A 24122-nucleotide genomic window follows, 5' to 3' on the forward strand; every position below is an offset into this window, starting at 1 on the left:
AAAAAATGCAAAGAAGTTCCCTTACAACGACGATAAATCACTAACAGTCTACAAACTCGTGTAAGTTATAGGAATACAAGAGCAGAGGGATTAAAAATACAAATAATCCCACCGAAGTTGTCGAGAAAGTAACGTAACGGAACAATGTACATAAAAGGCAGTGACTCTCTAGGGGAGGCAGAGAATAAGAGAAGTCCTATTTGAATAACAAAGCATTGATGTTTACTAGCCGGGACGCTTCTATGGCCTGTACCTACGGACGGGATCTCAAGCTCGTGCTCCCCAGGGTGTTGATATGAATGAAATATCTCTTTCGAGAGGAGTTTGTTAGGCTAACACTACACCCCTTACTACCGAAGGGGTGAGAAGAGGCCCTGCGGCTGGTCCCGGGAAGAACGCCTCACGGGGTCCGGAAAAGTGGATCTCAAAACTTCGGGAGGGAAAAGTGCCATGGTGTGTGACGCTTCTACTTGTGTCCGCAGGAGCGCTCAAATGAAATGGCGTGGTGTGATTGTGTGTAACTAGGAGACAGATAGGAGAGAGAGAGAGAGAGAGAGAGAGAGAGAGAGAGAGAGAGAGAGAGAGAGAGAGAGAGAGAGAGAGAGAGAGAGAGAGAGAGAGAGAGAGAGAGAGAGAGAGAGAGAGAGGAGCTTGGAAAAATATTGCAGTGAGGAAAAGTAAGATTGAAACAGGCAATACTTTACCGTAAACAACGTCCTGAGTAACCGGAAGCGCACCCGAAGAGAAGGGTTGGCATGGTAGCGGGAGGAGGTATGAGTGTTTTGGCGAGTATCCCGTCACGGCGGGGAGTGCAGCACATCCTACTAGCTGGGGTTCTCGGCGCGGCTCCAGTGCGCAGGAGTTGTGTTGTGAGTGGCGGTGAGGACAGACGATGCAGCACAAGTGAAAGACTCAAGCAAACAATCCTGAAGGTGCGAAGGGAGAGCGAAGGAGTCGGCGAGGGTGGCGCGTGGGGAGGGCATCGAGGGAGGGAAGGGGGAGGCGGGAGTGAGGTAGGCCACCGCGCTACCACCAGCACCAGCCCAGGCCAAAATAGTGTGTGTAGTGCGCGCGGCGAGGCGGGACCCGTTACAGGCCAGCTGAGGACCCGTCTCCACCTGGCTAAGCTCTCCACCTGTCCTCGTGGCACACGTCAGCTGGCAGTCATATCAGTGCCACCTGAGCCCTCATGTGTGTGGTGTAGTGAAAGTGGTGCGGGTCGGGTCACCATGACTAGCGTGGTGCGGGCCGCCCCGTCAGTGGTGGGTCGGGGACGGATCAAGAGAGTCCTTCGGCACGAGCAGAAGGGGAAGGAGGAGAAGAAGCAGGAGCAGCTGGGAGGGCAGGGCCGGTAGTGCCATGTATGGTGCCGTGCCCACCACTCGTGCAGGACAGGTGTTATGTTGCCCAGAGTTAGTGTCGTGTAGTGATCGACGCTCGTGTGATGGTGGACGGCAGGTGCCAACGTATAGTGTCAGTGTTTCACCTGAAATCATATCAACTGGTGCTAAGCCAGCGGTGTTTTGTGGTGCAAACCAAGTGTTTTTCCGACATCTGCTGTGTCTGCTAGTCTCGAATTGGTTGTATTTGTGGATTTATATACTTCCGTGTCCACTTCTACACCTTGATCTTCTTCATCACCTTCTCTTCGTGGAGCCTCAACCACCACTACACCGCCATCATGCATGCGATGAACGCCCTCTTCGAGAACAACTTGGGGTTCCTTATGATGCCACTGTAAGTACCTCCACACCAGACCAGAGTGCATCCCTGCGCCCTGCGTCCTGTCACTCTGTGTGTGTCGTTAACCTTCATACAGTGTTAGCAGTCCTCGCATGAATGCATCATCACCTCTTATTCAACTGTGTCGAATAGAACGAAACTTCTTCGTTAAGTTGCTGAGAATCGCCTCATACATGTTGGATATCTTGCGTGCCATCTCGTGCCGTGCGCTCTGACAACAGTTACAAATAACACCAGTGCATCTGTGTTATCTATCTTAGAAGCGACAGTGTTGCGAATTAATTGCAACATCCCCATTCATATCTCAGTCTATTAAACAGCAGCAGCAGCAGCAGCAGCAGAGGCAGGAGACTCGCAGATGATGCAGACCTTCATAACTCGCCGCAGTCTGGTAACGATCCTGAAGCAGCTTAACACATGTAACGACCCAACAAGCTGAGTCTGGCGTCCATTCATCAAATATCGACCTCGTCCTTAAGAGAGGAGAGTTGACTCTGAAAAATCCTTTATTTATTTCTCCTTCCGCTTGTTCCAAAGTGCGTGCGTCACTCTGAGTGTGCCATGGTGGGACGTAAGGGAGAACATGTGGGAGTAGTAGTAACAGGAGGAATACAAGAAAATGGAAGAGGAGGAGGAGGAGAAGGAGAAAAAGGCGCTGTGAGTGAGTCCAGCTGTGTTCGTCAGTGTGTGTGTGTGTGTGTGTGTATGTGTGTGTGTGTGTGTGTGTGTGTGTGTGTGTGTGTGTGTGTGTGTGTGTGTGTGTGTGTGTGTGTGTGTGTGTGTGTGTGTGTGTGTGTGTGTGTGTGTGTGTGTGTGTGTGTGTGTGTGTGTGTGTGTGTGTGTGTGTGTGTATGTGTATGTGTGTGTGTGAGTGAGTGTTTTACAATTCAACAACGAGAATCTTTGACATTTATGAGCCGCAACTTTGTCTTGAAGGTGACGTTTCAGGGTATTTTAGGAGTCCTGTCACGATAAACACTGTCAGTCATTCACACGTGCACGGAGAGGGAATCCAACTGTATGGGTGTAGTCCTTCCTCGGCGCTGCGTCACCTATCATTGTCATCTATGCGTGTGAAGATAACTGAAGCCGATTTCACGAACACACAGACTTATCTCTAGTGTTTATGTAAGTTTTCACTCGATCGTTATGAAATCCTAGATATTCACGTTATGGCACTGAGTCGCAATTGTTGAACTGTCAAGATGAAGGTTCCCGCGCCTCAGAACATCTCACTGCTATTGACTGCATCTTTCATCACGTCCCTTTAGTGTTGATCCGCAGTCAGCTGCTTGTTCAAGGTCGCCATGTGCTTCCCCACGAGGCGCAGTGAAGGGCGTGTGAAATGTGATCGATTTTCCCGCCACAGAAACACCGAGTGAATAAGTTGTCTAATGAATGACACACACACACACACACACACACACACACACACACACACACACACACACACACACACACACACACACACACACACACACACACACACACACACACACACACACATACACACGTTTTATTTTTTATTTTTTTAAAGCACAGTTTAGCAAATTTTTGGGTGATGTATTTTTTTCGTTGTTGTTTTTCTATAAAATTGGCAGCAAAGTGATGACTTTATTCAATTAGCGGATTTCAATATACAGTTTATTAGCAGCATCAGTGAGTGCCGTCATATTTTGTATCACAGTGTGAACCAAAGCCTGTGAAGTGAGTGTGTGTCACCTCGTCATTCCCACGTGTGTCGCGCTGAGCTGAGGGTCCTGATGGCTTTGTTGGTAATAAACAAAGCAGCGCGTGGGCCGCCACAGGTGACGCCAAGCACGCAGGAAGTGTATCCTATAAATTCTGACACTAAGAAAGATAGAAAGGAGAAAAGGATGTAGATATGTTATGAATATCTTGTGTTTATCCGACTGAAAACATAATCTTGACTCTCATTTTGATAGTCTTAACTTATCTTGAAAGAAGTCAAAACCACTTAATTTCCTGATGTGATAAAAGAAAGAACCGCATAGCCATATTGAATTTTGCCCTGAGTGTGGAGAGTAATGCAAACCCAGCAGGCAAAGCTTACTCTGTCTTCTTGTTTCACTTTCTCTTCCGCAACGATACAAGAGAGAGAGAGAGAGAGAGAGAGAGAGCAAGGGTTGTGCGGCCATTATGCCACTAGCGGCCGGTAATAGTGGTGACCATCTCCATATCGAAACTAAAGCCATGCCTTATCAACCCTGGCTGCGATGATATTCCTTTACCTTACATGGGGGAGGAATGTTAATTAACTGTGCTATTGATTATTTAGTGTTCATAGCTTGTGTGTGTGTGTGTGTGTGTGTGTGTGTGTGTGTGTGTGTGTGTGTGTGCATGCTGGCTCGCTAAATTATGTGCACTCATAATACGTTTACAGTTTCACTTATTCATATTTAATCTCTACTTGTGGCCTCGTGGTGTGCGGTGGGTGGTGCTCACGCCCTGCCTGTTTGCCCGCCTCGCAGAGTGTAGCGTGAAACTGCTTCATAAAATTTGACACTGCCCCCTGATGTCCTAACTTGCAGGAAGAGTGAATAAACAACGCACTCAGGTACACAACATTTACTGCAGTCATGGCCTGGCAAAGATGTATTTAATGGAAACAGTTTTAGTTGACATTGTCCTTTAACCTCTCTAGTACCAGGACGCATTTTCATATTTATTCTTCTTACTATCTGGTGATTCTATACAGCTTCAGAAACTCATGTGGGAGACTAAAATAGTGAAGACTGTGGCTACTGACATTCTGACCTCCATAGACCCTTCATAATGTAAATGAAATGGTCTAATCGTACATAAATCTCATGGTAAAATTTTGTCCCAGGTATTGAAGTATCAGGACGCGTTTTCATATTCATTCTGCTTAATATTTGGCGATTTTATATGGCTTCAGAATCTTATTTAGAGATTGAAATAGAGAAGACTCTGGCCATTAATATTTTCACATCCATAGACTCTTTCCAGTGTAAATAGAATCGTCTTATCGCACCAAAAACTCACGGCAGAAAAGCGTCTCAGAACTGAAGGAGGCAAGATGACGGAAGTATGACTGGATCAATCTTTCCGAGGAGCTAAAAAAAGAAGTGTTATTGATTCCCTTCCGATTAATTTATATGTATGTTGTATTATTCATATGGGTGGTGCGTTATTGTTACTTGACATTAACTTCAAATTCATACAATAAATCGTTGACCTGAGTAACAAATTTCCCCCCTGAACAATTTGAAAGCATATTTTTCGCTTTAACCCATTCAGTACCATGACGTGTTTTCATATTCATTCTACCTACTATTTGACGATTTTTTACAGCTTCAGAAAATTAAGTGTTGAATTAAAATAGTGAAGACTCTGGCCATTAATCTTCTGACCTCCATCGACCCTTCCTAGTGTCAATAAAATCGTCTGATAACACCAAGAATTCATAATAGGAATGCATTCAAGAGTTGAAGAGATTAACTGAAACAGGCTCCACACAAATGCTTTCCTTTTATTTATGTGCGACTTTCCTTGTGTTATCCCCACCAGAACGCTGAGATTAAACCACGGAAATTGACGCAGATATTAACGCGATAGACTTAAATTAGAGTGTAGCATGATGGCAAAGTGGTTTGTGCATTGCGAGGGTTTTAGAACTGCAAAGAAAAAATATATGTATCGTATTTCAGTAAATGGACGTACTCTCTCTCTCTCTCTCTCTCTCTCTCTCTCTCTCTCTCTCTCTCTCTCTCTCTCTCTCTCTCTCTCTCTCTGGTGGAGCTGTTTGCTATGCCTCTATTGACGTCCGTATCTTTCACCTCTCAGCGTGTGTCATCCTCCTCATGGCAATAACGTGTTCGGAGCTCCATCTCCCTTCCTTCTCTCCTCGCCTTGTCTCCCTTCCCTGTTTCCCTTCCTTATTTCACGCTCAAAGGAAATATGTGTTGATCAATGACGAAAGGGTATACTTATCTCCTTGTTTTATATTCCTCTCTCTCTCTCTCTCTCTCTCTCTCTCTCTCTCTCTCTCTCTCATCTTTTCTTCTACTCAGTTTTCTTCCATTTTTCTTCTTTCTTTTTGTTTCATTTACATTTTTTTTGCCTCTCTTTCGTTGTGGTGTTCGAGAGAGAGAGAGAGAGAGAGAGAGAGAGAGAGAGAGAGAGAGAGAGAGAGAGAGAGAGAGAGAGAGAGAGAGAGCTCCGGTTTTATTTTCTTGGTACCTGTGTTAGTTGCGCCGCCACTTTCATTCAAGGTCACGCTTCATTTTAATTGGAGTCTACTTGCTTCCTTTATCTTTGTGCTCTGGTTTTGCTTCCTTGTTATTCTCTCTCTCTCTCTCTCTCTCTCTCTCTCTCTCTCTCTCTCTCTCTCTCTCTCTCTCTCTCTCTCTCTCTCTTTCTCAGTCTCTATTCTTCAGACTCCATCTCTCTCTCACATCTTCTTCAGACACCATCTCTCTCTCTCTCTCTCTCTCTCTCTCTCTCTCTCTCTCTCTCTCTCTCTCTCTCTATCTATCTATCTCTCTCTCTCTCTCTCTCTCTATCTATTTATCTATCTGTCTCTCTATCTCTCTCTCTCTCTCTCTCTCTCTCTCTCTATCTCTCTCTCTCTATCTATTTATCTATCTATCTATCTCTCTCTCTCTCTATATATATATCTATCATATATATATATATATATATATATATATATATATATATATATATATATATATATATATCTCTCTCTCTCTCTCTCTCTCTCTCTCTCTCTCTCTCTCTCTCTCTCTCTCTCTCTCTCTCTCTCTCTTCTCTCTCTTCCTTCAGACGGCAGCGGTCACGGCACAATCTTCAATCTCCCTCGCCATTTTTCCTCTCCTTTCCGTTCCCGCAGAGGACAAAACGAACTCCTTTCTCGTTACTATTTCCGTTTTTAGCGTCATCTGAAAGTTATCGTCGTGCACATACTTCCTCCTTCCCTCCCTGCACCACCACCAAAACTTTCTGCCTTGTCTTTTTGAGTGATATTTTTCCTTTATTTTATTTTATTATTTTTTGCTCTCCGTGTTTTGCTTCCTTGATTTCGTATTGGTTGATTTTTTTTTCTCTCTTTTTTTTGCTCCTAATAAATGGGTGGATTTTTTTTTTGAGGGGGGTGGTAATCTGTGGTAATCTTGTGACTTTCTTGTTTTATTTACGATCTAGTGTCTTATTAGTATCTGGTTTCTTGTTTTTCTCTAGTTTTTTTTTTTTTTTTTTTTTTTTTTGTCCACTGGTGTGTGTTTTAGGGTTGTTGTTTTTTTCTGTCACTAGGGGAATTTCTTAGGTGGGTAAATCTGTGTTAAATTTGTGACTTTTATTTTTTTTATCTAGTATTTGGTTCGTTCCTGGCTTTTTCTTCTAGTTGATTTTGTTTCCTTTTCGTCCACCAGCGTGTGTTTCAGTTGTTGTTGTTTTTTGGGGTCACTTGGGGAATTTCTTCATAGTTCATTTATTTTTCACTGTTGGAGTTCCTAAAATGAAAAACCTGTATTGATTTTATTACTTTCTACCTATTTTCCTTTTTTTTCTAGTTAATTTTGTTTCCATTCGGTCCACTAGCGTGTGTTTCAGGACAGTTCTTTTTTTTTTTCACTGTTGGTGTTCCTAAAATGAAGTTGTATTAATTTTCTTACTTTCTGCCTATTTTCCTTTTTTTTCTGATCCAGTGTTTGGTTCGTTTCTTATTTTTTCCTTAGTTAATTTTGTATCCATTCCGTCTACTGGTATGTTTTCAGGATAGTTCATTTATTTTTCACTGTTGGAGTTCCTTAAATTGAAAAGCTGTATTAATTTTCTTACTTTCTACCTATTTACTTTTCCTGATCCAGTGTTTGGTTCGCTTCATATTTTTTCTAGTTAATTTTGTTTCCATTCCGTCCACTGGCGTGTGTTTCAGGGTAGTTTTTTTTTTTCCACTGTTGGAGTTCCTTAGGTGGGAAAGCTGTGTTAATCTGGTTTACGGGAAGTTCGGAGCTCTGAGACGTTGTAGTGAGACTGAGAAGTTAGGTGACTTGATCTGGAAGGGCAACTCTTTTTCTTGTCTGTAACACGAGTAAAGACGAGCAGGTGAGGAAGGAATGGAAGTTAGGGAGAGAGAGAGGGAGGGAGGGAGGGATTCCAGGCGGCATCAGGTCTCGTTTATTCAGACGCTGCTTCTTCTCTGTCGATTTGCATTTTAAGTGTTTCGAAAAATAAAGTTACGGGTTTAACAGGCACCCCGTTTTACCCGTTCACGTGCCAGTTTAGACGTGAAGTAATCGAAGGAAGGAAAAAGGAAATAATGACATTGCGTGGTAGTTAAATTATATGACTAAAGATTGAAATTTGGGATGTTTTGAGTGAGTTTTGTGGTGTGTTTGGGTGTTTTGAGTGAGTTTTGTGGTGTCTTTGGGTGTTTTGAGTGAGTTTTGTGGTGTGTTTGGGTGTTTTGAGTGAGTTTTGTGGTGTGTTTGGGTGTTTTGAGTGAGTTCTACGGTGTTTTGAATTAGATTTGTGGTACTTTGGCAGTTAAATTATATGACTGTTGAAGATGTTGTATAGGAAACTAATGAATCTGCTGATATTTTTACCTCATTGTAAATATTACTAATGTATATCACGACAGGAACAACTGGAACTCATTATTATGCTACAAAAAAAAAAAAAAAACACCACGACTCAATGGCAGACGATAGGAATTCAGCAGATATCCACGTAGATCTTAGAAGAAAAAAAGTGTCCATAGAAAGAAAATAAGTCAAGATCCTAAAAGAAAAGAAAATGGAGGAAAGAAAGAAAGAAAACGTCACTTTACTCACCACACATAAGATAACAACAAACACATTAAAAAGCTAAAACTAAGAAAAGTAAAATAAAACGACACCATAACACGTTAAATACTACATGGAACGTTATAGAAAGCATTAGAACGAGTTACACAAAGCCGACTTCACCCAGCATAGTCCTCATTGATCGCTCCATTTGCCTTGTAGGGTAAACAGCAGCATTAGCCTTCCCCAGCCTGCCATAAGTGACACGCTCGCCCCGTGGTCATGAAGGAACGTGCCTCAGTACGTTGTGATGGTCTGTTTAATATTTCACAGCAAGACGTTGGCTGGCTGAGAGAGAGAGAGAGAGAGAGAGAGAGAGAGAGAGAGAGAGAGAGAGAGAGAGAGAGAGAGAGAGAGAGAGAGAGAGAGTTGTTTGGGTGCGTTTTGTCATCGTCGTCTTTGCGTTTATGTTGAGCTTCTCTGTTCAGACTGCGTGGGAGGAAGTGTGTGTGTGTGTGTGTGTGTGTGTGTGTGTGTGTGTGTGTGTGTGTGTGTGTGTGTGTGTGTGTGTGATCTGAACTAATTCTTCGTGTGTTGGTTAATAGTCTCTTGAGTGTTGAGTCTTTTCCCTGCACAAGTTGAACATTATTTGTGGAATTTTTTTGCCTTTAATAAGCACGTAACGAGAATGATGAGAAAATAATGTCCTTTCATCAAGAGTTCATCACCAGAGAGAGAGAGAGAGAGAGAGAGAGAGAGTTGTTTTTTTGTGTGTGTGTCGACAAGCCAACTTATTTCCAGGAAGAGGTGTGTGAGGGAGTCCCAAGTCATAAAGGAAGGAGCCATAGTAATAGTCGGAATAATTTTTCTGTATCTTTCCTGACTCGTAATAACTTTTTTGCCGCGTCACTAGGCCGGGACTGTCGTAGAATGGGAAATGAGAGGCAGAGTGAAGAAAGGAAGAAAATTGATGTCGGTAAAAGAATACGTAATATTGTCAAACCAGAGAGAGAGAGAGAGAGAGAGAGAGAGAGAGAGAGAGAGAGTTTTGAGCTTCTAATTAAGATTTTTGTTAGTAAGTTTATATAGAGTGTTTGAAATTGAAAAAAAAACAATACTCTAATTTAAATCTCTATATTTCATTATTTATTTATTCATGTTTTTTGTTACGAGAACTTAATTATGTTAGTAAGGAAAAAATAAACAAAAATATGTACAAGTGTTTTGTCTTTAATGAAGCATCAGTATTTGGTTTATGGATCAAGTGTTACTACCCTTTTTAGTGTTGCCTTTAATGTTGCTAGTACAAAGAAACAAACTGAGGGAATCACAGGCAACGTGCAGTGTGTGCGTGGCGGCAGCGAGCTGTGGACTATCATTAATCACATTTCCTAGCGATTACCATGGAGAAAAATGAATTAAAGAGCAGAGCCGTGCGGAATGCTGCGAACGACTCATTCTCCTTCAAGAAACACTGCCACTGCATCATTCTACTGGCACTGTATCATTTCATCACTGTATTGGCGCAACATCACTGTCCTGGCATTGCATCACTGTACTGGCACTGCATCACTCTCCTGACACTGTATCACTGTAACGCCACTGCTTAACTGCATTGGTAAATTCTGGATCTCTGTCTGCTTCTGTATTTCCAACTTCCTACGATTTGACCTCATTTAAGATGGAGGTTTCAAGACATTTTTCCCTTTTCTTTTGGCTAACTCTATCGAGCCTTTTAAGGGGACTGGCAATTAAGTGGGAGTGGGAGTAATCTTTTAGTTTGTGTTGCCTTGGCCAGTTTTCCTCTCTCACATAAGAAAAGTGGCGCTGCGTCACTGTATCACTGTAGCCGTGTCGTGTCCGGCCAGGAAGAAGGAAGTGATGGTACCTAACTAAGATTTTGTTGGAGAAGTGAAGATGAAGAAAGTATTTATTTTTTAGCCCATCTGTTGCCACGAGGGGCGGCATTGAAGGCCCCCGAAGACCCGCAGCGAGAGACGGAATTCAATTAGGAAGGCAAGGAGATTGTCATCGGAACAGCCCATATGGAACCCTCCCAGGCAATCAGCGAAAAGATCACGAAATTGTAGGTGCTTCAGAATCTTTCCATTCAGATTGGATAATGGGTTCATTGGAGTCCAAGTAATTAAAGATAAAAGGCTTTCAACGACCTCCACCACCACCGCCCTTCCTCTGCGGCCAATTTATGACTAACTGATAATGTTTACAGTTCAGCAGGAAGTGTCCCGGAACATTGCCTTGTATGATGTGCTTAATAAAGGTAAACTAATGTGTAAATTCTAACATATTAATCGTATTTTTTTTTTTTTTCCGAAACGACGTAAGGAGGAAAGTTTTGTACTGCTGGGTAAAGAAAAGAAGTGAATTAATGTTTGAATAGTGATATAATAGTCGATTTTATTTATGTATATTTTTTCTGCTTAGTGGCATAAAAAAAGAAAGATTTTGTACTGATTGTTGAAAAAAAAAGTAGATTAATAAGTAATAATATAACTCGATTTATTTTTATTTTTTTTTTTTTTTTGTGCTGAAGGACATAAAAAAGGGAAAGATTTCGTATTGATTGTTGAAGAAAAAAGTAAATTAATAAGTAAGTAATAATGTAATAGTCGTTTTATTATTTTTTTTTCTTCTAAACAATATAAAGAGGAAAGTTTTGTACAGTTGGTGAAAAAAATAAAATAAATTAATGTTGAAAAAAATAATATAATAGTCGATTCTTTTTATGCCAGACGACATAAAGAGAAACTTTTGTACTGTTGTGTGAAGAATAAAAGTAAATTAATGCGTAAATAATGATACTTAAGACTATTTTTCATATTTTTGTGCCAAACGACATAAGAAAGAGGAAGATTTTGTACAGTTGGGTGAAGAATAACAGTCAATTAATGCGTGTATAAAATATGAAAGTCGATTTTTTTTTAATATAATTCTTAAGCAAAACGACATAAAGAGGAAAATTTTGTACTGTTGGGTGAAAAATAGCTGTAAATTTATGTGTAAGTAATAAAATATCAGTGCATTTCTTTTTTTTTTATGTTGAATTACACAAAGAATAAGATTTTGTACTGTTGGTTGAAGAATAGAAGCAGATTAATGTATAAGTAGTAACATTTTAGTACATTTTTTCTTATTTATTTGTGCTAAAAGACATAAATAGGAAGATTTTGTACTGTTGGGTGAAGCATAAAAAAACTATTTCACTTAATCCTTGTAATTCCTAATTAAAACACCAGATGGACCAAAGGACAGGACCCTGAGGAGGCCAGGACGTGCTTCATCTCCTTCATCTCCCTTCCCTCTTCCTCATTCACTTCCCTCTTTCCTCCTCCATTTTTTTTATCTCCCTCTCTTTCTTCTTTCACTTATCTCTATTCCCTCTTCCCTCTTTCATTAATTTTCTCCCCCTTCCTTTTTTTCCTCCCTCAATCAATCATTTCTCTGCCCTTTCCCCTCATTCACTCTTTCATGTCCCTCCCCTCTTCCATCTTTCACTTCTCTCCATTCCTTCTTCCCTTTTTCACTTCTTTCTCTCCTTCATTCCTTCATCTCCTTTCCCTCTTCCCTCATTCACTTCTTTATATTCTCTTTCTTTTCCCTCTTTCACTCCTTCATTTATCCATCTCCCTACCCTCTTCCCTTCTTCACTTCTTCATCTCCTGTCCCTTTTCCCTCTTTCACTTCTTCATCTCCCTTCCTTCTTCCCTCATTTATTCGTCTCCCTTCTTTCCTCCTTCACTTCTTCATCTACCCTCTCTCTCTTCTCTCCTTCACTTCTTCGTCTCCTCTTCCTTTTCCCTCTTTCACTCCTTCATCTGTCTCTCCTCTTCCCTCTTTCACTTGTCTCCCTTCCATTATTTCCTCCCTCACTTCTTCATCTTCCCTCCCTCTTCTCTCCTTCCCTCCTTCCCTCCTGCCTCTCCTCTTCTCTCTTATTCACACAGGTTTTCTTGATCCCTTATTTTCTTTCATTCTCAATTCTTTCTCTTTCATTTCACCTCCACACCTCGCTTTCCTCGTCAAGGCTCCTTATATTTTCCATTTCTTTTTCCTTCCTACTTTCCTTCTCCTGAATAAGAATATACCTCTGACATCCATCTTCTGTTTCTCTCTCTCTCTCTCTCTCTCTCTCTCTCTCTCTCTCTCTCTCTCTCTCTCTCTCTCTCTCTCTCTCTCTCTCTTTCTCTCTCATGGTATTTTTGTTTATCTGTTGCGTTTTTCCCTATTTCTAACTCCTTCAGTACTTATTTTTCTTTAACCTGCATACCTCCTTCTCCTCCTCCTCCTCCTCCTCCTCCTCCTCCTCCTCCTCCTCCTCTTCGACTCCTGTTCTTGCTCCTCGTCCTTTCCCTCCTTCTCATCTCCTCTTCCTCCTTCTCCTCCTCTAGTTTTGCCAGTGGGTGTGAGTTTTGATGACTTTCTGGCTTCTTCTGCAGGTTACCGAGTCCTCTTCAGTTCCTCTCGTCTCATTCTGTCTTCGGACCCTCTTCATTTCATTCGTCTAGGGCTCTCATAGGTCCCCCTTCCTCCTCTCTCTCTCTCTCTCTCTCTCTCTCTCTCTCTCTCTCTCTCTGTTGGTTAGTTCCGGTAAACTTATTCTTTTTTTTTTTCATTACGTTATGTTTTGTCCCTTTTTCCATAGACTGAACTCTGTAAACTTGACACATGGCTTTACCTTTGCTTCCTTTTCTATTAGTATCCTTCCTTCCTTCCTTCCTTCCTTCCTTCCTTCCTTCCTTCCTTCCATCCTTCCTTCCGTCCTTTCTCACCCCTGTGCTGGATGTGCTCCGCTTCGCTGACTCCTTCACTTACATTTAGCCTTTCTTTTTATATCCTTCACCTTTAGAAGCTCACATGCCTACTCGTCTACTTTCACATCAGCATCTGTCGCTTTCTTTTTTCTTTTTCTCTGTGTCCCGACTCACAGACTTATACATTCCTCTCCCATCTTCCCTTCTTCTTTTCCTTGACGCGCACCTCGACGCCCGAGAACTCCCTCTCTCCGTTGACTTTGGCTGTCTCCGATCTGGTTTTCCGCGTCGCCGGAGCTCCGCAGTGACGCGACTCGGAGTCAGCGGGAATAAATTTTGGGTTCTGTCTCCAAATTTCAAAGACATTAGCGTGGGAAATGCACTAACGAGAAAAGGAGACATAAGAGGGGAGGAATTAGGAGTGGGAAACAAGCTGGTGTCATGGTGAGTCTTTGCTGTGTTCTTTGCTCTATATTTGTGAGTGAAACATATCAATCAATAGAGAAGTTAAGAATGTCACCGCCCTGTCCCGGAGCTTACCTTCCTTAGCAGCAAGAAGCGGGAGTTGTAGCCGCCATGACACACACACACACACACACACACACACACACACACACACACACACACACACACACACACACACACACACACACACACACACACACACACACACACGAGTAGCCTCAGTTACCGCCGCGGGGAAGGAGTCGCCAGTAATTGGGTGGACATGATGAGAACACTCTGGGGGTTACCGGTAGAGGCTCATCCCCTCTCACTGGACACACACACACAAAGAAAAAAAAAAAAAAAAAGAAAGAAAGAAAGAAAAGGAAAAAAAATCTGGAGGATAGTAAAAAAAAATAAGATACACATTAATATATAAATAATTCCTGTAGTGAATATGTAAGTATTTCTTAAAAGTATTCTTGTAACACCGACAGAATACTTTAAAAGAAATCATGTTAAAACTTCAATCTTTCCAACGGTACATTTATATTATTTTTTCTTTTTTTCTGGCATTCGATATAGCGCAGAAGTCTAAGGTAAAGTTCTTTGTGGTGCAATGAACCGTATCGTACTTTCTGTCAAGGTAACGAGGGACGATTGAAAAGCTTTGACAGTTCAGTCTGGAGGTAAAGAGGGAGTGTCGAGACGCGATGTGTGTGTGTGTGTGTGTGAGAGAGAGAGAGAGAGAGAGAGAGAGAGAGAGAGAGAGAGAAAGAGAGGCAAGACGAGAAGCGGAGGTGATAGATCTGAAGATTACGTCAAGTCATTGAAGATCAGCTTGAGAGAGCGTCATTACATCGCTCATCACTTCAAGCACTCATGTCACACACTTCACCCTCACTTCGACACACTCCTCCGTCAAGCCAACCACTCCAACACTCCTCAGCACAGTTTCTTTCACCAAATCCAACCCAGGAGTCTTCTTTTTTTTTTTCATTCCTACACTGCCACCTGTCCCTTCACACCGCCAGCAAGCCAGCACACCTCACCTTCCGTCACACTGCCGCCTCCCACACCGTCAGAGTCATCTCTCCTCTCACCTGTCTATCACCTTCACTCGGCTTCTCAACACACCACAAGCGTCGCCATCTCATCTCCTTCCCCACACGTTTTCACCTCTTATGGCCCATTCAAATAGTGCCACTCTAGACACAGCCTCGAACATCTTGCCCTCCTGCACGACTCTTCCTCCCTCCCTCTCTCTCGGTCTCTCTCACAAACACACACTCTCTCTCTCTCTCTCTCTCTCTCTCTCTCTCTCTCTCTCTCTCTCTCTCTCTCTCTCTCTCTCTCTCTCTCTCTCTCTCTCTCTCTCTCTCTCTCTCTCTCTCTCTCTCCTCTCCTTAACCGTACTTTATGTGTTTCAGGTTCCACAAAAGCCCGTGTTAAGTTTTTAAACAGACTCTCCAAACTTTGTAGAGCCTTCCACGCCACGGATTTTTTTTTCTTCTCTCTCTCTCATCTATTCTACTTTGTTTCAATCAGGGAAGGTGTCTACTGTAGTACCACACTGCTTGTTTCTCCTTTAACTTTCACCCTCTAGTTGTGGAAGTTTGTGGTTATTTATGTGGGCAAGTCATTTATTTGGGAAAGGAGAATGACATGGTGGAAAGTAACACGTATCTCACATATAGTAGAAACAAAGAAAGAATGAGGAAGTTAATTTATATATCCTTATGAAATTTTTGTTTCTCGAATTATTTTGTTTTATCTCTAATGTAAAGGAGTGCCTCAAAATGTTTACATGTATGGATAGTAAGATAAGTGGAGGTTTGCCTATCTCTCTCTCTCTCTCTCTCTCTCTCTCTCTCTCTCTCTCTCTCTCTCTCTCTCTCTCACACACACACATCCAGCATCCCCACACTCAAGTCCCCTCGTGGAGCCTAATGAGCCGGGAGACATATGGCTAGATTGACACATCTCACTGCCTTGTAATTAAATTTAACCGAGATCCCAGGGTTGTCGCTAACGTGGAGTGCCGGAGTGAGGGGCCGTAAGGGGCGCGGCGGGAGATAGAGAGGTACTGTTAGGTAATATGGAAACTTGTAGCAGAGGAATACATAATGAAACAGTCTGGAGGATGCTCTTCTGTGATGTTGTCTGTCTGTGTCTGAGAAGTGTGTTGTTGCTGTGTGTGTGTGTGTGTGTGTGTGTGTGTGTGTGTGTGTGTGTGTGTGTGTGTGTGTGTGTGTGTGTGTGTGTGTGTGTCTGAGGAATATAATGTTTTTATGTGTGGGTGTTTGAGAACTGTGTTGTTACTGCGTGCTGTGTGTGTGTGTGTGTGTGTGTGTGTGTGTGTGTGTTTTGTGTTATCTCGTAGCATCCTTACTCGATCTGGCTTGGAAAAGAGGCTTACTAATGCTTCCCAGAAAAAAGAATGCCAGTTTTTTTTTTTTTACCTTGTTTTCATTTTTTTTTTTTTTTTTTTTTGAGAACGAACAAAGCTGCTTCTTGAGAGGAACTCGAAAAGCCTCGACCTGGAGCAACACAAGGCTCTTTTTTTCTCTCTCTCTCTCTCTCTCTCTTAAGACACAAAGGGTTAAAGTGCGATTGGTGTTTTCTTTTCCCCTGTACGCCCTCCACTTCTATTCTTCCCGGCTAAAGGAATTCAGTTTTCGTAGCACGTAAAACGAAAATACACCAGTTTGTGAGGTGTTGATTCCGGTGCTTCTGGTCCTTCGTCGTCTTAAAACCTTGGTATTGTACGCCCACTAGTTTGTGCACCTTGCCTTTCACTTCTTGATCTTCTTGCTTGTGTTTACTTACTTGAGCTCACTGTTTGGCTATTTGGCTGTTTGGCTTTTTTGGGGTGATATGTTGTTTTCAGTTTTATTTTCTTCTTGTCTCTCTCTCTCTCTCTCTCTCTCTCTCTCTCTCTCTCTCTCTCTCTCTCTCTCTCTCTCTCTCTCTCTCTCTCTCTCTCTCTCTCTCACTTTTTCTTCTTTTTTCTTTCTTTATGTTTTCTTCCTTTATGTGTACTCTTTCTTTCCTTGTTTCTTATTTATTTATTTATTTGAATATTTCTCTCTATAAATGTGACCAGTTTCCCGCGTTGTTTTCATCACTTCTGTCACTTTCCCAGCCTTCACTGTTTACCGTAAAGTTGCATTGCTTATTGCCACCAACAGTAATATTGCCCACCCAGCACTAGTCGCTGAGTGATTCAGCAAAAAACGGGGGGGAAAAATGAAACTTTTAACTTCCAGCCGTCGTCTCGTTGTCAGGCGAGGCAAACTGGAACTCGTTGAGGGAAAGAAAGTAGATATGAAAAGTGTCAGCAAAGGAGGCATATTTTCTGTTCTTGTCTGTCTGTTGTAGCTCATTTGGTCATTATTTCTATTGTGTTTCTCATTATGTATTGATTTTATGTAAGGAGTAAGATGTAGAAGCTTGCATTGTGTTATTCTGGTATGTGTGATTCTGAATATACTAATTGGTGTGGAAACAAAGCGAAAAGTAAAAATGAATTAAATGTCTTGTTGAGATCCCGTTTGTTAGATATTTTTCTTGTTGATTTAATCGTAATTCGTTGAGGAAATCCTTAATTGTATTTTGTCGTGTCATATTTTGCGACTGACTGTACCAGCAAGATGTCTGCACATTCGGTTGCAATATTTGATTCAGTAAATAAAAGAAGATATACGTGATATTGTAAATAGCGAGAATCAACTGTTTTATCGCCATTGCACCAACGCCACTTCAGGCTACGCCATGCTACACCAGACCACATATGGCCCACCAAGCCACTCTAGGCCACACCAGGCTACACCAGGCCACACCAAGCCCCTCCAGGCCACACCAGGCTACACCAGACCGAGGACCACCACGCAGCCTCTCTGTACTCAGTAACTTCAGCTGACTTCACCATTACACTTGCTTTGTTCGTCAGATATAGTGAAGGCTATAAATCGCTCTACAACAGCGGTATTTTCCAGGCAATGTAGCACGAGTCCCTCCCTAAGAGAGCGAGAGGGAACAGGGATCTCTCTTATACTCGTAACTCTCCCCATACCTGAGACTCTGACGTGACGGACGGCCTGCTCACACGTCAAATCGCTATAATGAAGGAGCTCTTTCGTAATGTGCTATACTCGTGCGGCACTCACTTTTTACTCAAACGCTGCCGTAACCTCAAAAATAAAATGGCTGGTGTAGGAAGGGAGTGAGGAGGCGGAGCACACATCAAGTCCTCAGCTCTGCCACCCTCATCTCGCAGCTGTCATGTAGCGGGGCCGCCTCCCATCCTCACTCGGACACCCGACATGTCTCGTCTCGTCCCGCCCACCCTACCTGAATGCCTGTCCGCCTCCCCTCAAGATGGTATCACGGGATTCTTTCGTCTTCATCAGGTGTTTTCTCCCTCACCAGAGTTTTCCTATATCCGGGAGGAGTGTGGGAGGAAAGGAATGATCAAGGCGAACACTTGACGCCTTTTGTGTGGTGTTCAGCGGCAAGGAAGTGAGATGTATTGGAGCGTGTGTCGGTGCTGGTCAAGCGTCTCATCGTGGAGGGAAGGAATAATATGATGCGTGGATCCTCCCCTTGATTTATGAGGCTCCAGCGTGTTTATATTACGGCATTCACTATTACAATATTTTCCTGCTTTTTTTCTACTTTTTTACATTTTTTTTATGTGTTAGATTTATATGCTTGTGAATGTGGACGATATATCCTTCTCGGATTACGTAACGTCATCTCATACTGCCTCTACATTATTCCCATTTCTTACAGATTAATTTATAGTTTCTACTTAACCACGGACGCTGGGATATACTCAGACGTAAACTCCAATACTTGCTATATGGCTGGCACGGGGCCAGAAATAACTGTCTCTACGCAAAGATCATTTCCTTCCCTTGCAGTGGAGGTAGCATGGTATCCCGTAACCCCTCTCACCTCATCCTTACCTCTTACTCTCTTTCTCCACCTCGTCTCCTCTCATCCTCCCCCTGCCATTCTCTCCAGCCCTATCCCTGACGCCCTTCTCCACACTCTCTTTCTGTCTCCCTTCAAGCCAGCCCATTCATCTAGGCACTGGGAGCGGCGTTCAATATGTTCTTCCAGCCGTGGCTTATGTTTGCTCGACAACTACCCTCGTCCGCCCCACAAGACAGCGCAGAGAGGAGGCTCGTGGAAGGGAGAGTTTGTATTTCTTTTGTGGCGTTGTGTTTGGCTCTCCACAACACGTCATAGATGACTCTTATGGTATAGCAGGGAAGGAGTGTATGGCATGGCTTTATTCTTCTCGCTGCGTGGAAGGGCGGAGGTAATAGGGTGGTCTTAACGTTCATCGTGTAAGGTTTGTCGAGTAAATACAAAAGAAGTTTACGTGTTGTCACTGTTGTCTTGAGTGCTGTGGAGGCTTTCTTGTTGAGGAGGATGACGCTGGGGGCAACAGGTCTGCTGTAATTGCACCCAAGAGTTGTTTGCGTATTTTATAGCGACGGACAGGATGCAGCGTGGAGATGATGGAAGTCAAATCACTGAACTCATACAATGTTGGATATTGTCAACATTTTAGAAGACGTAATGTAATACCTTAGGAAAGTATAAAGAAAAGCCTGGTAGAGAGAAGTGATTTATACCGCCTAGAATATTTACAATAAGAAATGAACAATTATACGTACATGGGACGTTAGAGAAAAACCGGTTAAAAATAGTGAATTACTTTAGAAATATAGACACCAGTAGAGACGTATAACTCTGCACTGGGCATTAGAAAGAAAAACCTCAATTGGGACACGCTCGTTACCTCTTGAGATACATTCGCCAGGAGCAGCGAGCCAAGGTGTGAGTGTGTAGCGGCCAGACGCCTCGAGGGAAGCACGTGTTCACCCACAGGCTCAATTTAGAACAGTGATTACACCTCTGCGGGCCAGGTGAATTATGGAGCCGCGACCCGCCACACGGCACCTGGCTTGCACTCCTAGCGGGACACCTCAGTCTCGCTTGGACCTAATTGTTCCGGATAGGAGTTGGTGTTGATGGATGATTAGGTGGATGGTGATTGCAATGGTGGTGGCTGCAGTGGTAATGGTGATGGTTGTGATGACAGTAGCAGTGGTAATAGATGCATTACTTCGTGGTGTTAGTAGGAGTGGTGATGGTAGTGACTGTTGTAGTGGTATTGATGGTAACAGTGGTGTTGATAGGTTGGAGTAGTGGTGATGGTGGTGGTGGTGATCGTAGTACAAGTAGTAGATGCAATGGTAGCTAAGGATGGCTTTAAGAATGATTCATATTTCGCCTTCACATAGTCTGCTCTCCAGGATCATAACGCATTAGACCATATTTCAAAACATTACCAGTAAAATACAAATAAATACATAAACCCTCTCTTATAAAACAAAAAAAAAAAAAAATACACACCTTGAAACACAGTATTTTGAGAACACCAACCCAGACTACCACACATTTAGTAAAGCATTGATAATCAGTTGCTTCGAGAATGTATGCAAATCTACGAGGCAGGAACAGCAAACACACACGAGAACACAATGAATTAAAAGTGACAGAAAATAACCAGAATGTCACAATTAGTAAAGCATTGTTAATTTTGTTTCGAGGATCCATGCAAATCTATGAGGCGGGAACAGCAAACACATACACGCGGCGCCTCAATCAGCTCATCCCAAGGCGGCGGCGGTGCAGGCGTCCCCCTCAGAGTGCGCCATAAGGAGGTATTGGTGTGCGCCGCTCGATCATTGTCGACGCCAACTCTCCGCGTCTCGTGTTATAAAGAATCCATCTCATTCTGTATTTCCAGGAGAGAAGTTCCTTGTTTTAATATAACTTTGAAATCTATCGCTGGTATTTCTTTCTTCCTGAGTTTTTTTTTTTTTCTTTTCTCAAATACTTTTTTTCTCTTTCTATTTTTTCTTCTTTCCTTTTCGTTTTCTTTCCTATTGGTAATTATCCGAGAATGTGCTTCGAGCCCACGCTGTTTCTTCTTTTTTCTCTCTCTCGTTTTCTTTTATCTACATTTTCACTTTCATATTTGTTAAGCTTGTTTTATCTTATTTTATCTCATGTTTTTATTTTTTCTTTGTCCTAGTTTTTCTTCTCCTACTTGTCTTTTCTCTCTAATATTTTCCCTCCTTTCATACATTTTTTCCATCGTCATCATTATTTTCTTATAACGAAAATTAGCTACAACTATTTTCTCCATCGCTGATCATTACGCTGCTTCATTTTTTTCATGCATTTTTTTTATCCTTACCTGCTTAAATCTTGCTCTACTTTTCTCTTCTACATTGAAACTTACATGAAAAAAAAATTCCTGGCTATGTATACTGCCGCTGTTAGGATCCCTGTAGTGGCAACGCTTAACATAAGGCGCGCAAATGCTCATACATAATCATGGTTAGATTCAACACCAATTACCAACCTTCATGCTGCAGGAGTCCCTTGGTATCTCCACATCCTATCATTTGACTCTTAAACTTTAGTATAATCAAAAGGTATAATTTGGCTACATTTACCAAACCCTCTTGGCGGCAGGAACCGACCTACTTAGCGATACGGGGGATTAGAGAAGCAGAAGAAAGGCTTTGGATAGTGATAAGAGGAATTAAGAAGGGAAATAAAGATCATCTAACGATAGGGAAGGAGGAAAGGGGAAAGGCAAGCTGATTTGTAAAGGAAGGAAAAATAAGGGAAAGGAAGATCAAACCAGAAGGAAAAGTGGCGTGGGAGGAACTGTTCTAGAGGCAAGCCGAGACAAAGAACGAACCTCATGCATGGTAAATGAGACAGAACACGATTCACTCTGGGAGGAGGCGCGGTGGTGTGTGTGAGACTCAGATTATTTTGGAGGAAAGGGAAAAAAAAAAAAAAGAATCTTGTGATGGAGGTAATCGCAGAAGGATTGGTGACCGTCGAAGGAAGGAAGAAAAAACGACGTAAGAGAAAGAAAGAGAGGGAAAGAGAGAGAGATTCAGTCGAGTAACAATAGAAAACTTGTGGGTGGAAGTAGTTGCGAGAGTTGATGAGGCAAAAGAAGTTCGTGAGACGCATATGACTGAGAGAGAGAGAGAGAGAGAGAGAGAGAGAGAGAGAGAGAGAGAGAGAGAGAGAGAGAGAAATAACTGAAACGGAGAAAGAAAGAAATGAGACAGAAAGAAGGAATTGATAGGAGACGAAGGAAAGACGGAGCAGAAATCGAAGAAGGAAGAAAATAAAGGAGGAGGAAAGATAAAAGCAGAAATATGGATCAGAGAGAGAGAGAGAGAGAGAGAGAGAGAGAGAGAGAGGATGAGTAGAGCAGTATATTCACGTCTTAATCCATCACTAACCAACGTAAATAATAATACTGTGAACATGTTTTCCTACCACCACCACCACCACCACCGTCACCACCACACCAAAACCACCATCACCACTTTAACTAGCCAGCACCCCGACGGCACCATTTGTTAAGAGATATGAAAGCCATTTGGTGCATTTTTATCTTGGCCTTTTGTCAGGGATGTGTCGTGTGTTGTTTTTGCTCCCGGCGCTCCTAATCTTCCCTGACGTGGTCTCGTTGCCCCAGTTGCTTCCCGCCCTTCACTTTCTCCTTCCTCCACCGCGATGCCACGGGGAGAATATGCTGTAGATTATTGATTACTGAAGTTTTGTGTGTGTGTGTGTGTGTGTGTGTGTGTGTGTGTGTGTGTGTGTGTGTGTGTGTGTGTGATTTTCCTTTTGGTTAACTAGTTTTTTCTTTGTCGTTTATTTGTTGTCTTTGAGGAATGTAGAGGAACAGTAGTATGGTATAGTCTTTGTCTGTCCGTCTCTGTGCCTCTCTCTCTCTCTCTCTCTCTCTCTCTCTCTCTCTCTCTCTCTCATGAATATTGCTCCTCCAGCTCATATTTCTTATTCCGTTTTTTACCCTTCATTTCACCCTTTCAACACGTTTCCCTCCATGATTTCTCTTCCTCCTCCTCCTCCTCCTCCTCCTCCTCCTCCTCCTCCTCCTCCTCCTCCTCCTCCTCCTCCTCCTCCTCGTGTTTCCTCTTCCTTAACGTCATATTCTCTCAACCACATATTTCTTTTTGCCTTCCATTTTCTTTCATTTTAATAGTTTTGTTCATTTCCTTTTACAAATTCATGTCTAGATACAGATGATGACTCTTTTCATTTATTTTCCTTATTCCCTGCCTCTTATTTACCTTCCTTTCTTCTTCCCGCCTTCGTTTTCGTTATTTTTGTGTTACGTGTTGTGTTTTCCTTATTAGATGGTCTGTTTGTGTAATTTCTCTCTCTCTCTCTCTCTCTCTCTCTCTCTCTCTCTCTCTCTCTCTCTCTCTCTCTCTCTCTCTCTCTCTCTCTCTCTCTCTCTCTCTCTCTCTATCTTCTCTATCTCTACATCACCTCTTTATCTTCCTTCCTTTTCTCCTCTTTATACAGGTGAATTTTTTTTTGTGTGTGTGTGTTGCTCTCTTCTTTAACGTCTCATCATCTCTCTAAAATGTTTACTCTTTCATTGACTTCATTTTATTTTTGTTGAGCCACTCTCTCCCTTTACGTCCTTCCTCCTCCTGCCTTGCTCCCATCCATTCTCGGTCGACAACACACACTTTTCACTAAACAAACCCTCAGAGTCCGCGTTCCTTCACCCTTTCCCAGTTTTGATGGTTCTACGTTTTTTAATCATTAACTTCCCTGGCAACTAGACTCCCCCTGCAGGTTAAGTCATCAGATACATCACTTGCCTCTCCCCACCTGCTCCTTTTTGCTACCTGCTGCTGCTACTACTGCTGCTGCTACTACTGTTGCTACTATTATTGCTACTACTATTACTACTACTTATACTACTAATACTGCTACTGTTATTGCTACTAATACTATTACTACTAGTTATTACTACTACTACTACTACTACTACTACTACTACTACTACTACTACTACCACTACCACTACCACCACTACTACTACTACTACTACTACTACTACTACTACCACCCACCACCACTGCTGCACCACTGCTGCTGCTACTACCACTACTACTACCACTGCTACCACTACTACTACTACTACTACTACTACTACTACTACTACTACTACTACTACTACTACTACTACTACTACTACTACTACTACTACTACTACTGTTACTGATTCTATTCTTAATGCTGATTTCATTCTTTTATTGTTAGTTTAGTGTGTGTGTGTGTGTGTGTGTGTGTGTGTGTGTGTGTGTGTGTGTGTGTGTGTGTGCACGCCAGTTCATTAAGACCTCGGGCATACATGTTGTTTCCCCATCGTAAAATGGCGGAGCGTCTGCCAGTTAGCGGCGTACTAGCTTGTGTTTCTTGTTTTCCCTTCCTGTTTCTTCCTCCGCGT

The 24122-nt window shown here is 42.5% G+C and overlaps 1 protein-coding gene across 1 annotated transcript in view; it reads left to right on the forward strand.

The window, feature by feature from the left end:
- The first annotated feature begins 1043 nt into the window (after positions 1–1043).
- Positions 1044–24122, forward strand: part of LOC123520337 (potassium voltage-gated channel protein Shaker-like) — a 624445-nt gene continuing 601366 nt past the window's right edge. Inside the window, exon 1 of the mRNA XM_045282551.1 lies at positions 1044–1737. Coding sequence (XP_045138486.1) covers positions 1682–1737 — 56 coding nt within the window. The 5' untranslated portion in view covers positions 1044–1681. The remainder of the gene's footprint in view (positions 1738–24122) is intronic.

This window comes from Portunus trituberculatus, chromosome 46, assembly GCF_017591435.1.
Source record: "Portunus trituberculatus isolate SZX2019 chromosome 46, ASM1759143v1, whole genome shotgun sequence".
Taxonomy (NCBI): domain Eukaryota; kingdom Metazoa; phylum Arthropoda; class Malacostraca; order Decapoda; family Portunidae; genus Portunus; species Portunus trituberculatus.